Genomic DNA, 14091 nt, shown 5'->3' with positions numbered 1-14091 from the left:
GGAAGACAGGAAGGGGGTTGAAGAAACAGAGAGAATAGGGGAAGACAGGAAGAGAGAGGGTTGGAGAAACAGAGAAGAGAGAGGGTTGGAGAAACAAAGAAGAGAGAGGGTTGGAGAAACAAAGAAGAGAGAGGGTTGGAGAAACAGAGAAGAGAGAGGGTTGGATAAACAGAAGAGAGAGGGTTGGAGAAACAAAGAAGAGAGAGGGTTGGAGAAACAAAGAAGAGAGAGGGTTGGAGAAACAAAGAGAGAATAGGGGAAGACAGGAAGAGAGAGGGTTAGAGAGACAGAAAGAGAGAATAGGGGAAGGGGGAAGATAGAGGACACTGTCCACATGACACGGGCACTGCCATAATGTAGCACAGCAGGGCCACATCACACGTTCACAACTGTATAGGCTCCTTTAGTTTCCTGGCCAGTTAGAACCCCCATGTGGCAGGAGCCTCAGCCTCAGTCCAGCCAGGCTGTTTCCAACTCCTGTCCTGGGGCAGCAGCAGCACTGACAGGCTGACCTCAACCAGAAAACCTGCCCAAGCCACAAACATGAACTACGGGCCACCACAGCTATTCTTATCTGGACCAAAAGGAAACTCTTCTCCCTCTGCGAGTGTATTATGACAGCACATCCATTCTCACTCAGGCTCCCTGCGGAGTGAGCAGCAGGAGAGGAAAGAATGATGAAATGTTTTCAAAGTCAGGATGGGAATGTTTGTATGTTCTGCCGTCCCAGTAAATCATCTACTGGACGAGGAGTCCAGAGAAGTTCCTGGCCCAGCTTGTTTAGAGGCTGAGGGGGCAGCCGGGCCCGAGAGAGGGGGGGGGTAAGCAAATCTGGTGGGCCCTTATATCCCTTCCTACCTCCATCCAGAGCCTCCTGCCAAACATAATAGATGGTGTTTAATAAAAAGCCAACTAATGTGAACATAAGAAGTCCTCCGGTGCAGTCCAGCACAGCAGCTTGAGTCAGCTGAATGGACCGGAAATGGAAACCTTTCCCTGTGCAATATGACAAGGTCCTTTCAATATTCTGCAGTCCTTCATATGGAACTTGAGGATTAGTTAAAGGGAATTTTTTTTTTTAAATGCAACTTCATATTCATCAACTACAGCATCACCCCAACATTTTTACTACAAAACATAGAAATGCACCATTTTCACATATGTTGATGTTGGGGTAGTGCTGAAGATGAAGTTGGCATTTTTTAAAAAATTTATTTCAAATGTCCCTTTAAAAGGGTGAAGGCTCTGAACTGAAAAATGATTTGAACCTTTTATATTAGAGTAGCCCTGTGATCCATGAGACCCTTCCAGCAAAATTAACCAGAGAAGATGTTTCCCTAACAATCTTCTAGATGTATCCCTGCCGCCCTCTGAAGAGGGGTGGAGAGTGTGAGTGTTTTTTTTGTGTGTTTTTTTCACCTTTATTTAACCAGGTAGGCTAGTTGAGAACAAGTTCTCATTTGCAACTGCGACCTGGCCAAGATAAAGCATAGCAGTGTGAACAGACAACACAGAGTTAAACATGGAGTAAACAATTAACAAGTCAATAACACAGTAGAAAAAAGGGGGAGTCTATATACATTGTGTGCAAAAGGCATGAGGAGGTAGGCGAATAATTACAATTTTGCAGATTAACACTGGAGTGATAAATGATCAGATGGTCATGTACAGGTAGAGATTAGCGTGCAAAAGAGCAGAAAAGTAAATAAATAAAAACAGTATGGGGATGAGGTAGGTAAAAATGGGTGGGCTATTTACCAATAGCCTATGTACAGCTGCAGCGATCGGTTAGCTGCTCCGATAGCAGATGTTTGAAGTTGGTGAGGGAGATAAAAGTCTCCAACTTCAGCGATTTTTGCAATTCGTTCCAGTCACAGGCAGCAGAGAACTGGAACGAAAGGCGGCCAAATGAGGTGTTGGCTTTAGGGATGATCAGTGAGATACACCTGCTGGAGCGCGTGCTACGGGTGGGTGTTGCCATCGTGACCAGTGAGCTGAGATAAGGCGGAGCTTTACCTAGCATGGACTTGTAGATGACCTGGAGCCAGTGGGTCTGGCGACGAATATGTAGCGAGGGCCAGCCGGCTATAGCATACAGGTCGCAGTGGTGGGTGGAATAAGGTGCTTTAGTGACAAAACGGATGGCACTGTGATAAACTGCATCCAGTTTGCTGAGTAGAGTGTTGGAAGCCATTTTGTAGATGACATCGCCAAAGTCGAGGATCGGTAGGATAGTCAGGTTTACTAGGGTAAGTTTGGCTGCGTGAGTGAAGGAGGCTTTGTTGCGGAATAGAAAGCCGACTCGACTAGATTTGATTTTCGATTGGAGATGTTTGATATGAGTCTGGAAGGAGAGTTTACAGTCTAGCCAGACACCTAGATACTTATAGATCCCACATATTCAAGGTCGGAACCATCCAGGGTGGTGATGCTGGTCAGGCGTGCGGGTGCAGGCAGCGAGCGGTTGAAAAGCATGCATTTGGTTTTACTAGCGTTTAAGAGCAGTTGGAGGCCACAGAAGGAGTGTTGTATGGCATTGAAGCTCGTTTGGAAGTTAGATAGCACAGTGTCCAAGGACGGGCCGGAAGTATATAGAATGGTGTCGTCTGCGTAGAGGTGGATCAGGGAATCGCCCGCAGCAAGAGCAACATCATTGATATATCTACAGAGAAAAGAGTCGGCCCGAGTATTAAACCCTGTGGCACCCCCATAGAGACTGCCAGAGGACCGGACAGCATGCCCTCCGAGTTGACACACTGAACTCTTGTCTGCAAAGTAGTTGGTGAACCAGGCAAGGCAGTCATCCGAAAAACCGAGGCTACTGAGTCTGCCGATAAGAATATGGTGATTGACAGTCGAAAGCCTTGGCAAGGTCGATGACGACGGCTGCACAGTACTGTCTTTTATCAATGGCGGTTAAGATATCGTTTAGTACCTTGAGCGTGGCTGAGGTGCACCCGTGACCGGCTCGGAAACCAGATTGCACAGCGGAGAAGGTACGGTGGGATTCGAGATGGTCAGTGATCTGTGTGTTGACTAGGCTTTCGAAGACCTTAGATAGGCAGAGCAGGATGGATATAGGTCTGTAACAGTTTGGGTCCAGGGTGTCGGCGGCAGCTTTCCAATCCTTGGGGATCTCAGACGATATGAAAGAGGTTGAACAGGCTGGTAATAGGGGTTGCGACAATGGCGGCAGATAGTTTCGGAAATAGAGGGTCCAGATTGTCAAGCCCAGCTGATTTGTACGGGTCCAGGTTTTGCAACTCTTTCAGAACATCTGCTATCTGGATTTGGGTAAAGGAGAACCTGGAGAGGCTTGGGCGAGTAGCTGCGGGGGGGGGGGGGCATGGCCAGCCGTTGAGAAATGCTTGTTGAAGTTTTCGATAATCATGGATTTATCGGTGGTGACCGTGTTACCTAGCCTCCGTGCAGTGAGCAGCTGGGAGGAGGTGCTCTTGTTCTCCATGGACTTCAGTGTCCCAGAACTTTTTGGAGTTGGAGCTACAGGATGCAAATTTCTGCCTGAAGAAGCTGGCCTTAGCATTCCTGACTGACTGCGTGTATTGGTTCCTGACTTCCCCGAACAGTTGCATATCGCGGGGACTATTCGATGCTATTGCAGTCCGCCACAGGATGTTTTTGTGCTGGTCGAGGGCAGTCAGGCCTGGAGTGAACCAAGGGCTATATCTGTTCTTAGTTCTGCATTTTTTGAACGGAGCATGCTTATCTAAAATGGTGAGGAAGTTACTTTTAAAGAATGACCAGGCATCCTCAACTGACGGGATGAGGTCAATGTCCTTCCAGGATACCCGGGCCAGGTCGATTAGAAAGGCCTGCTCACAGAAGTGTTTTAGGGAGCGTTTGACAGTGATGAGGGGTGGTCGTTTGACTGCGGCTCCGTAGCGGATACAAGCAATGAGGCAGTGATCGCTGAGATCCTGGTTGAAGACAGCGGAGGTGTATTTGGAAGGCCAGTTGGTCAGGATGACATCTATGAGGGTGCCCTTGTTTACAGATTTAGGGTTGTACCTGGTGGGTTCCTTGATGATTTGTGTGAGATTGAGGGCATCTAGCTTAGATTGTAGGACTGCCGGGGTATTAAGCATATCCCAGTTTAGGTCACCTAACAGAACAAACTCTGAAGCTAGATGGGGGGCGATCAATTCACAAATGGTGTCCAGGGCACAGCTGGGAGCTGAGGGGGGGTCGGTAGCAGGCGGCAACAGTGAGAGACTTATTTCTGGAGAGAGTAATTTTCAAAATTAGTAGTTCGAACTGTTTGGGTATGGACCTGGAAAGTATGACATTACTTTGCAGGCTCTCTGCAGTAGACTGCAACTCCTCCCCCTTTGGCAGTTCTATCTTGACAGAAAATGTTATAGTTGGGTATGGAAATCTCAGAATTTTTGGTGGCCTTCCTGAGCCAGGATTCAGACACGGCAAGGACATCAGGGTTAGCAGAGTGTGCTAAAGCAGTGAGTAAAACAAACTTAGGGAGGATGCTTCTGATGTTGACATGCATGAAACCAATGTTTTTTTCGATGACAGAGGTCAACAAATGAGGGTGCTGGGGACATGCAGGGCCTGGGTTTACCTCCACATCACCCGGGGAACAGAGGAGGAGTAGAATGAGGGTGCGGCTATAGGCTATCAAAACTGGTCCCCTAGAGCGTTGGAGACAGAGAATAAAAGGAGCAGATTTCTGGGCATGGTAGAATATATTCAGGGCATAATGCGCAGACAGGGGTATGGTGGGGTGCGGGTACAGCGGAGGTAAGCCCAGGCACTGGGTGATGATAAGAGAGGTTGTATCACTGGACATGCTGGTTGTAATGGGTGAGGTCACCGCATGTGTGGGAGGTGGAACAAAGGAGGTATCAGGGGTATGAAGAGTGGAACTAGGGGCTCTATTGTAAACTAAAACAATGATAACTAACCTGAACAACAGTATACAAGGTATATTGACATTTGAGAGAGACATACAGCGAGGCATACAGTAATCACAGGTGTTGAATTTGGAGAGCTAGCTAAAACAGTAGGTGAGACAACAACAGCTAATGCATCCGCTATGTAGCCAAGTGATCAGTGTCCAGGGGGCAGCGGTGGACGGGGCAGGGAAGCTAGACTGGCGAGTATTATCCAGGTTAAAAAAACTGGCTGGCTGTGCAGAAGGTAAAAGCCGCTAGCAGTGGCTAACAATGACTAAATAGCTTGTAGCTAGTTAGCTTCTGGAGGTTCTTGAGTGTGTTCTAAAAATTTAAAATAATAGCGATTTCGTATCACATTGGGTGAGGCAGGTTACCGGAAGGTATAAACAAATTAAAAATCGAAAAGAGATTGAAAGTAAATATGGGTCCAGTGAGTGGTTGGGACGCGGCGATTCAGACGGTTAGCAGGCCTGTGCTAACAAGCTAACAGTTAGTAGGCCGGGGCTAAACAAGGTAGCAGTTAGCGGACCGGGGCTAAACAAGGTAGCAGTTAGCAGGCCGAATTAGCAAGCAAGGAGATAGCAAGGGCTAGAAAGTTAGCCTTTGGGGGACGTCGCGATGGAGTGAGTCTGTTTATGCCTCTTCATGCGGTGACATCAATAGACCGGTCGTGGGTCCGGATATTGTAGCCCAGGAGTATGCTTTGGTGGTAGCACAGGAGCTCTGGCCGGGCTAGCTTCAAGCTAAGTGGGTGAAAACACAAGCCCGGAGTAATCATTCGGGGTTGCGGTTAGCTAGTTAGCTAGTTGTGAAGATCCAGCTGAACATGTTCCGTTTGCGGTGGGAACCCGGGGATAAAAACAAAAAAAAAATAGGTCCGTTATGCTCTGGTTAGAGTCGCGTTGTTCGAACTGGTGAGAGCTTTCTGAGCTAAAGGTTAGCTGATGACCGGTTAGCTGAAGACCGCTAGCAATGGTTTGCTGACTGATAGCTGGTAGTTAGCTGGCTAGCTTCAGTTGAGGGGTTCCGGATCCGAAGTAAATATAATACTTTAGAAAAAAAAGCAGATCCGCGCTACATTGGGTGAGGCGGGTTGCAGGAGAGTGTTTAGAAGTTGAGGTTTAGCTAAATGTTTTAAAAGATATGCAAAGAAAAATATGTTTAAAAAACAATATATACAAGGGACACGAAACAAAGTTTGACTGCTACGCCATCTGACTGCTACGCCATCTTGTGTGTGTGTGTGTGAGCTAGCACATATGCGAGAGAGAAATCAGAACGCCACTGTTTCTGTCTGCCCCAGTCACCACACAGCGCCACACAGCGCCTGGTATATGAAGTGACAGTTAAAAGGCATTCCTTGGTAGACTCCAGCTGTGGTGTTAAAGCGTGGGCCCCAATAAGGTCCTCGTCTCTGTCCCCGTCAACACCTTTGTTCCCCACGTCTCAGCCCATCAGCACAGAGGTCAACTGAAGAGAACCGAACGCTTTGAACAACTTCCCATCCCATCTTGTTTCTATGATAGGGCTGTGAAATGTTATTCTGATTTAATGCAGAACAGGACTGATTCTACACAGAATTGTAGCATGTGACATTTGGGTCTGACACACTGACCTCATTCTATTCACCATCTAGTTCAGTGTCATTTTCTGCTTTCTCTCTCTGCAAATCACAGCGTGACATCATTAGACCAGTGATAGAATTACAGTAGGTTACATGCTTTTATTAACACAACTCTGATGAAAGGAATCAAGTGGGAGAGTGATTCCTTTGATGAATAATAGTATCATGATTTATCAACATCTGGCCTCCTTCTGCTGTCTACTCTGTTACTGCCATTTAACAGTGGCATTTGTTCAGCACTACAGTTTTAGTGTGTGTGGCTGGGGATCAGCAGAGGAGGACAGGGGTTCACGAGGCCTGCATCCCCCACCCACCTCTTCCTGGCCATTCAACACTGGGGCTCATACCAGCCCCAACTCATTTCAAGGTGACTTTGAGCAGTTAGCAGAGCTTATGACCATCTCTCTGCTGTGTGAACTGAGTAGACACCAGTGGTGCCTGTGAAAATGTGGCTCAGATTAAATATTTCACCATAACATAACAGAAGGAAATAGGCATCTCTCTATGCATGTTGACTACACAAGTCTGCAGCCTGAGAGGTGTTGAGCCTGCTTCACTTCGTCAACTACAGTGTAGGTTAGTGAATCCCTGTCATGCTTGGCTAATCGACTACTTTGTTTAATAATTAACTTCAGAACGGTAGCCTACATTTCCTGCACTGGTAAATGGTTGTCTTGTAAAACACAGCCTACAGCATATGGGCTGATCCTGATACTCAGGTCTAGGCTGCTCTGGGTCACCGCCAAATGTCCTGTTTTTCGTACATGAGAAAGTCAATTACCTGACTTGAATATGTTCAGAAAGTCATTATTCTTTCCGAGAAAAGGGTTACCAAGAAAGCATATCGTGTAGTAAAATGTCAGCAAGCTCAGCGAAATACATTCTGGGAAAGACACGTCCCCTTGTCTGCCTGTCCGATGGTTCCACAGCAACAACTAACCAATCAACATGTTAGTATGCAGATCACTAAAAGAAACCATAATCATTATTTTTCCTTATAGGCTATAACATGTTCTTCCTACTCGGCTCATTGTCTTGGGAAGGAAAACAGCAGCCTGTGAATCAATAGGAAGTGTAAATGTCTGCAAGAGACTAAATTCCTGGAATCCCGCCACACATACTAGTCAATTCCCCCCTAGCTAAAGTGGTTCAGTCTGTATTTATCTGGTCGATAAGCAATACATTGCTTTGTCATCGAAACAAAAAAGGTGACACAATGTGGTCCACTTTCTCATGTCTTGTTTCCCCTTCATGTAAACAGACCCAAATAATTAGTCAAGCTGCAAGAGGCCCAGCAAAAAATGAATGGGGAGTCAGTGAACTCTGTTACCCTCTCATACAACTCCAGCCAACACTCAGAGAGCCCACGCTAAAAGCGCAATTCATTTTCCATGCTTGCAGAACAATGGCTGCCAAATGCACAAAGTTGTTAGAACAAAAGCAGAAATGAAATGAATGGACAGCAGGTCAAAGACAACCACTGCTTGTGTGGCACAAAATAACTTGCAGTGCCAGTACTCAGTCTCCATTCAATGGTTCAAATGCATGGCCATGACTTATTTATTACGACATGTTATGCCCCGTTTATTACCCTCAATGAGGAAAGAGGATTACTGAAAATGGTGCAACACTACAGTTCAGGTGATATGCATGTTTGTAGTGTGGATGTCCAGAGAACAGATTTGAATCACAACAATATCACCTCACCTGGCTGAGGTTGCTGGTGGGCTGTTTTGTACAAATTGGGCAAAAGGCATCAGACGGACATCAATCCCAGCAGTGTCAAAAGCCTTTAGCGCTCCAGAGCAATAAGATAACCCAGTATGAGGACCCTGTGGGTGTAAAGTTGTGGGAGCGTCGGCTGACCTATCTGTATGAACCCAGGACACAACACCAGTTTCTGTTCCTGACATTCAAAAAGTCTACCAAGTCATGAGTTTTTCTCACCTTGTGAGACATTAGCTGTATTCCCAATGATACTTTTGTCACAGAGGGTGGAAAATGACTGTTGTAGCCAATGTTCCAAACAGACATCGTGAGAGAGAAATGATAATGACTGTATTGAGAGTCATTTTTGCTCAAATTCCCACACTTTTCATGTAAAATTCCTAATGCTTTGACTAATGTCTTGACTAACTGTCTGCGACAGAATGCAGAACCTGAAGCATCACCACCGAACTGGAATCCATTCAAGAGGGTTGAAAAAGTCCTGAAACGTAGTGTAGTGTATTCATGCACTGCATTTGGGGATTTGGGGGCCTAACGTAATGACTTTAGGCTACAACACACAGCACTTTAGCTAGTGACCATGGCAGTTAAGCAGGAAAGACAATTAAGTTCTGCAATATGCTTAGTTACAACCTATGGCTAGGTTACATGTTCCGGATGAACGAAAATTAAATCGGATTCTAAGAAAGAGCACAGAAACGGAGGTTACATGGTCCATTAAATCCAGTCAGGGATGGGAAGAGTTCCAGAGAGCAGAGTGGGGACATGTTTTCAGAGAGCACCAGCCTAACAGGAAGAGCCCAGCAGCTGTGTTTTCAATGTGACCTGTCAGAGGACAGAGACAGTGGCAGCAGAGAACATTAAACATTAATTGTGTGTAAATCTCAACTACATTGCTCTCATTACCCTGGGGTTGTACTGTAGAGGGAAGGTGTTACAGTGTCATGAAACAAAGCTTGGCTGAGAACAAAACACCATTTCACAAATTAGTTTTAAATATTTTTTTATCAGAATTGAGCCAGGCTTTCTTGAGAGTAATGAGCAATCAACCTCTCCTCCCTCAATGCATGATCCCAAAAACCAAAACAGGAGATTGTAATGCCTTGTAGACCCACAAGATTTTCACACCGCAAACGAAAAGGAGAACTCTGCATTTCAGCTGAGATTTACAGTTTGATCAATGTCCTACTGTTTTAAATCAGTGATGGATTTGAAATGTCCTCATTTAAAACCTTTCTCTTTGCACCTGACTGGAAATAGGTCAGAGACAAAAGAAATATGCTGGGTCATGGTGAACCATTGTCTCAGTCAGTCCTCCATTGATGTGACCAGATCTCTACAACTTGATAGAATAGAATCCCAAATACAGACCAATTATAGCCTACTCATTAGTCATCATTACCCAGTCTTCTTTCACCATGATTGTCAGTGGAAGGAAGCAAGGGCCCCTCTGTGAAGACTAGCAGGCAGAGTGTTTAGCAGCTCTCATCTTGACCTGCTGGACTCACCTGACTTAACCCCATGTTGTCCAGATTAACACTAAGAAAAAAGCCTGGACAAAGGAGGTCCACCAGCCAACCCACAAATCATAGGAGGGACTGGGAGCAACACAGAATGTGAATCACCTTCCTCAGACATCTAGCTGCTAGATGGGCTACATTATTCACAGGACATGGAATTAACCCATCACAGATAATATAGTAATATCTGATGTATCGCTCTATACAGGGGGAATGGCTTGAATTGATGCTGCAAAAATCTGCATTAGGCCTTCTGCAATAACAGAGGAGGGGGTTCAGGTTGTCAAAACATGCCAGAATCCCAGGGCCAGGATGATGATCCAGTCAGCAGGATTAGCATTAATTGAACAGTCTTAAACTGAGCTCTGCTGCTTCTGCTACTCCCTTCTAAAGCTCTGACAGTCAGTGAGGCGTTACAATGCACCGTCCACATAGAAGACACACACTGTGTCTAGAGAGCATGAGCAACCCCCCCATAGTAAAACCCCCTTTCAGAACTCCCTAAGAATCAGATAAGAGGCACGGGCGTTCAAATCATTCTGACAGATCATGGGTCATTTACCTTGTAAAAAGAAAAAAAAGACTCCAAAGAGAGCCAAGTGTGTCCAGGGCAGGCTTTGTCAAGCGGAAAATTAGAGGGGCATGAAATAGCAGAAAGCAAAAACTAGGGGAATGAGGACGACTCACCAGGCTAAATAGCTGAGCACCGTCTGAAAATATATGTATGAGGACCCCACTTCTTTAAGTGTTTGATATATCAACCTCATGTTGCACTGCTTGATATCAGAGAAATCCCTGACTGCATCTTTAAAAAAGTATGGCATGTCAGCTTGCCAGTCTCGATAAAATAGATGAAGCCACACTGTAAACCACAACCAACTCTTTCCTCCAATATTAGGTCTGATGGCCTGACATGTCTCAGCTAATAAATGAGCTATACTTTTTTACCATAAAACTGCACAACAAACGTGACTAATGGACTAAATTCTATGCAGATAAAGCAAAGAAAAATGTACTAATGCATGCAACCCAAAGCCGCAGGCACCCTGGCTATGCAGTGGGCCTCCACCGATCTGTTGATCTGTGATGCATCCACCTCCCTCTCTCGTTGATTATTTTACTGCCTCTTCTGTTTTGTCCTGTATAATTTACCTAGGCAGGGCAGCACTTCCCCTCAATGTTCCCAGTCCGCCTCTCGGGATGCATGGGAACAAGCGTTATGCACTATTCCCCATCTGTCTCCAAAACCCTGTCTACCTCCTCCGTTCACACTCTCCCTGTTTAACACCTCCCTAAGCCATGCATGTAGCACAGCTTCCCTTTATTAAAAGACAACATCCACACACTCCTCTACACAATCCTGTGATTCCTTCTCTCAGCAACCTCACTGAGGGGAAACGACTTAAGGATGTGTGCCGGGGACTGACTGCAATAGCAAGTCTCAGGTGAGATTTAACGTCTGTGGCCTTAATTGATCTCTCTCCCTCTCGATCACTCTTCTCACACAAATGACCAACCTCACATTAACCATGATCATCATCATTCAAAGCAGTTGCAAGCAACAAAACACAAACTAGCCTAGAAGAAATCTGTTATGAAAAGGAATGCTAGAATAACTGTTGATAGCCTGTGTGCTCAGCTTGGTAACACTTAACCTCACACTGATCTCCAGTCAGTCAGTTAGACATGTCAACAGCATGTAAAAGTATGTGTTAGTCTCAGGCATCCTAGGTCTCAACGCAATGGATGAATGCCAGGTGGACAGAGAAATGGGAAACGTGACAGGGCCTACAGTAATGGACCCTGAGCCCAAAATCATACTGTCAATGTGATGACACTACTAACAAACACCCGTCATACCGTGACTACAAACAGTGATAGGCTTAGTTGTGTTTTGATTGCATTGTAGTTCGTTTACATTTCTGAATATTCGATTGTGAAACCAGACAGCTATTAGCATGTGTTGGGCAATCTCTGTTGTTCTAAAGTAGAAATACAGAATTACAAAAGCTCAATGTGACGTTAGGTAGAAGGACCAGGCCTAAATGAATTGAATTCATAAAAAGAGACAAGGCAGATAACATCGGTGTTACTGTGCTAACGATGCAAATTCAATCTGCAAATTTAGATTTATTTTAGCGAACCAGACACTCTGGGGAAATAACCTAATTATGTTTTGAGGGAGATAGATTCCTGATTGAGATTTAGGAGTAAAACAATATGGAATGGGCATTTTGAATCAAGTTGGTTCCCGCATTGGCACACATTTAAAATATAAGGGCCTAACACATGCACCCAGACAATTAGCCACATAATCCTGCAAATCTGGGGTAAATAGTCAATAGCAGTAATCCGCTGTGCAACATGAGTCCTAGAAAGCAAGGGTGGTTATTGTGTCTACACAGCAAGGAGAATGTGTTTAGCATGCAAATCAATACAATTGAATTGCACAATGTTGGAAAAAATTAGGCATTTTACATCATGGTGCAGTAGGTTAGGAGTATAGCCTACTTGCTGAAACCTTTATCATACAGACAGCTCTTGCAAGCAAACAGTATGAGCCTCACAGGGCACAGACATGCTATACAGAATGTTAATTGTTTTCATGAAAAACTGTAGCAAATAGACATTTTCTCAGCAATTTTGGTTCTAAGTGTATCATACTGAAGTGAACCCATATGTGCCACATTGTCACATGTTGACTAAGGCTTCAACATATTGTTGTTCTGTTCCCTCAAACTGCATGACAGTGCAGTTCTGTCTATCAATGTTAGCTAGCTATCAATGTAATTGCTATGAAATAGGCCAATTACTTCCTTGACTATCATTTTGGCAGCAACACTGCAGGTTTTGCAACTGTACATTTTAGAATTATAAGGGGGAGAAGCTGCACTGGTAAGCTACGGGTGATGACCAAAGCGTTTTATGGGCAACACCCTTGTCACTGGAATAGCTACATTTCATATGAGTTCAATGTCCCTGATAAGTGAAGATTATGTTCTCAATAACAAGTAACATGGTAGATGGCTACATGCACAAAGTAAATAAGACAATAAACACCTTGGACAAGCCGGATGATGTAGCCAGGGCAAGGGGCTGGCAGTCATAGACAAGCCAGACCAGACAGAACATGACAAAGACGGCACCTTGAATTAGCTCCCCAAAAGGTCTGTTCAATAGGCAGTTCATTGTTATATTGGTAAAAATAATAGTCTACTATTGTTTCGCTGATTATATGAATTGCGCAATCTCCTAGAAAATTGGGAGCAATGGTTAAGCTTGACGAGTTACTCACAAAGACCCAGCGAGGAAGCAGAGGAAATAAATAACCTCGAGATTTGAGAACGAAGTTATTCTAAATGTGCACGTGTATTGTTTCATGCTGGGGTAGTAGATCCATACGAGCATCGAAAGAACAGTACAGGGGTTTGCTTTACTAGCCACCGGTGTCTCCACCTTTTTTTAGGGAGAGTCTGTCTTTGAACTAAGAAACAGGGTGTGATAGGCGCCCTATTCATCTGCTAAAAATAACACATTAAGGGTCCGAAATCAAGCCAGTCGTGTTATGATAACAAGTGAGCAAATGATCTGCATTGCTTGGCTGATATTTGTACACGTATTTCCTATTGTTTACCGTCTCTATGGTGCATGTCAGGATTAGCCTGCTTAGCTGGCTAGCTTTACACAATTCTAGTAAGGTACCCGAGCACCTTCATTGAATTCGTGCCAAGTTGTGTGGCAGCTAGGTGTGTAGTCCACACAAGAACAAAGAGAGCAAAATAGTTTATACCAATAGCTAGCAAACTTACCCAAAGCTCCGTTCCCCAAGTCATTGCGGACTCCCCTTGTTAATAAACCCCCAGATTGTCAGCGTATTCCCCGCTCAAAACTCGCCAAGGTTGCGTTTCCAATCGTTTGCCGTCGTCTGTGGTGTAGCTACTCCTTGCTCACTCTGGAGGAGCTGTCTGATTTAGCCTTGCCGGAGGAAGTTGGGATCTAGCAGAGGATACAGATAAACGGGAGGTTCAGGTTCTCCAATAAGATTTTCAAGGCATGCATATTATTTAGTATTATTTAGAAATCAAGCAAATAATTATATAACTTAAGTAAACACATACAATAATTGAGTTAAATCAAATGAGTTATTCTAGAACTATGGTGATGAGATAATCCCCTTCACACTATTTTTTTTATTTCCCAAATTTGGTCTGGAGGGCAAGACTTTATGAAGAAAATGTGTCAATCGATTAATTTTGTATTAGCTCCTATCATATTAGCTCCTATAGACCAT

General features: G+C 44.7%; 1 protein-coding gene across 3 annotated transcripts in view; it reads right to left on the bottom strand.

Moving 5' to 3' along the window:
• Window positions 1–13798, bottom strand: part of LOC118390935 (formin-binding protein 1-like) — a 48717-nt gene extending 34919 nt beyond the window's left edge. The window contains exon 1 of one of the 3 annotated variants that reach the window (XM_035781801.1): window positions 13610–13798. In XM_035781801.1, coding sequence (XP_035637694.1) covers window positions 13610–13633 — 24 coding nt within the window. In that variant the 5' untranslated portion in view covers window positions 13634–13798. Of the gene's footprint in view, window positions 1–12860; window positions 13159–13609 lie in introns of those variants that run through there. The other 2 variants (XM_052457891.1, XM_052457888.1) reach the window with 2 other exon arrangements.
• Between the last annotated feature and the right edge of the window lie 293 nt (window positions 13799–14091).

This window comes from Oncorhynchus keta, chromosome 1 (genome assembly GCF_023373465.1).
Source record: "Oncorhynchus keta strain PuntledgeMale-10-30-2019 chromosome 1, Oket_V2, whole genome shotgun sequence".
NCBI classification, from domain to species: domain Eukaryota; kingdom Metazoa; phylum Chordata; class Actinopteri; order Salmoniformes; family Salmonidae; genus Oncorhynchus; species Oncorhynchus keta.
Note: the sequence above shows the minus strand (reverse complement) of the source record. Positions and strands in the feature narration are given on the sequence as shown.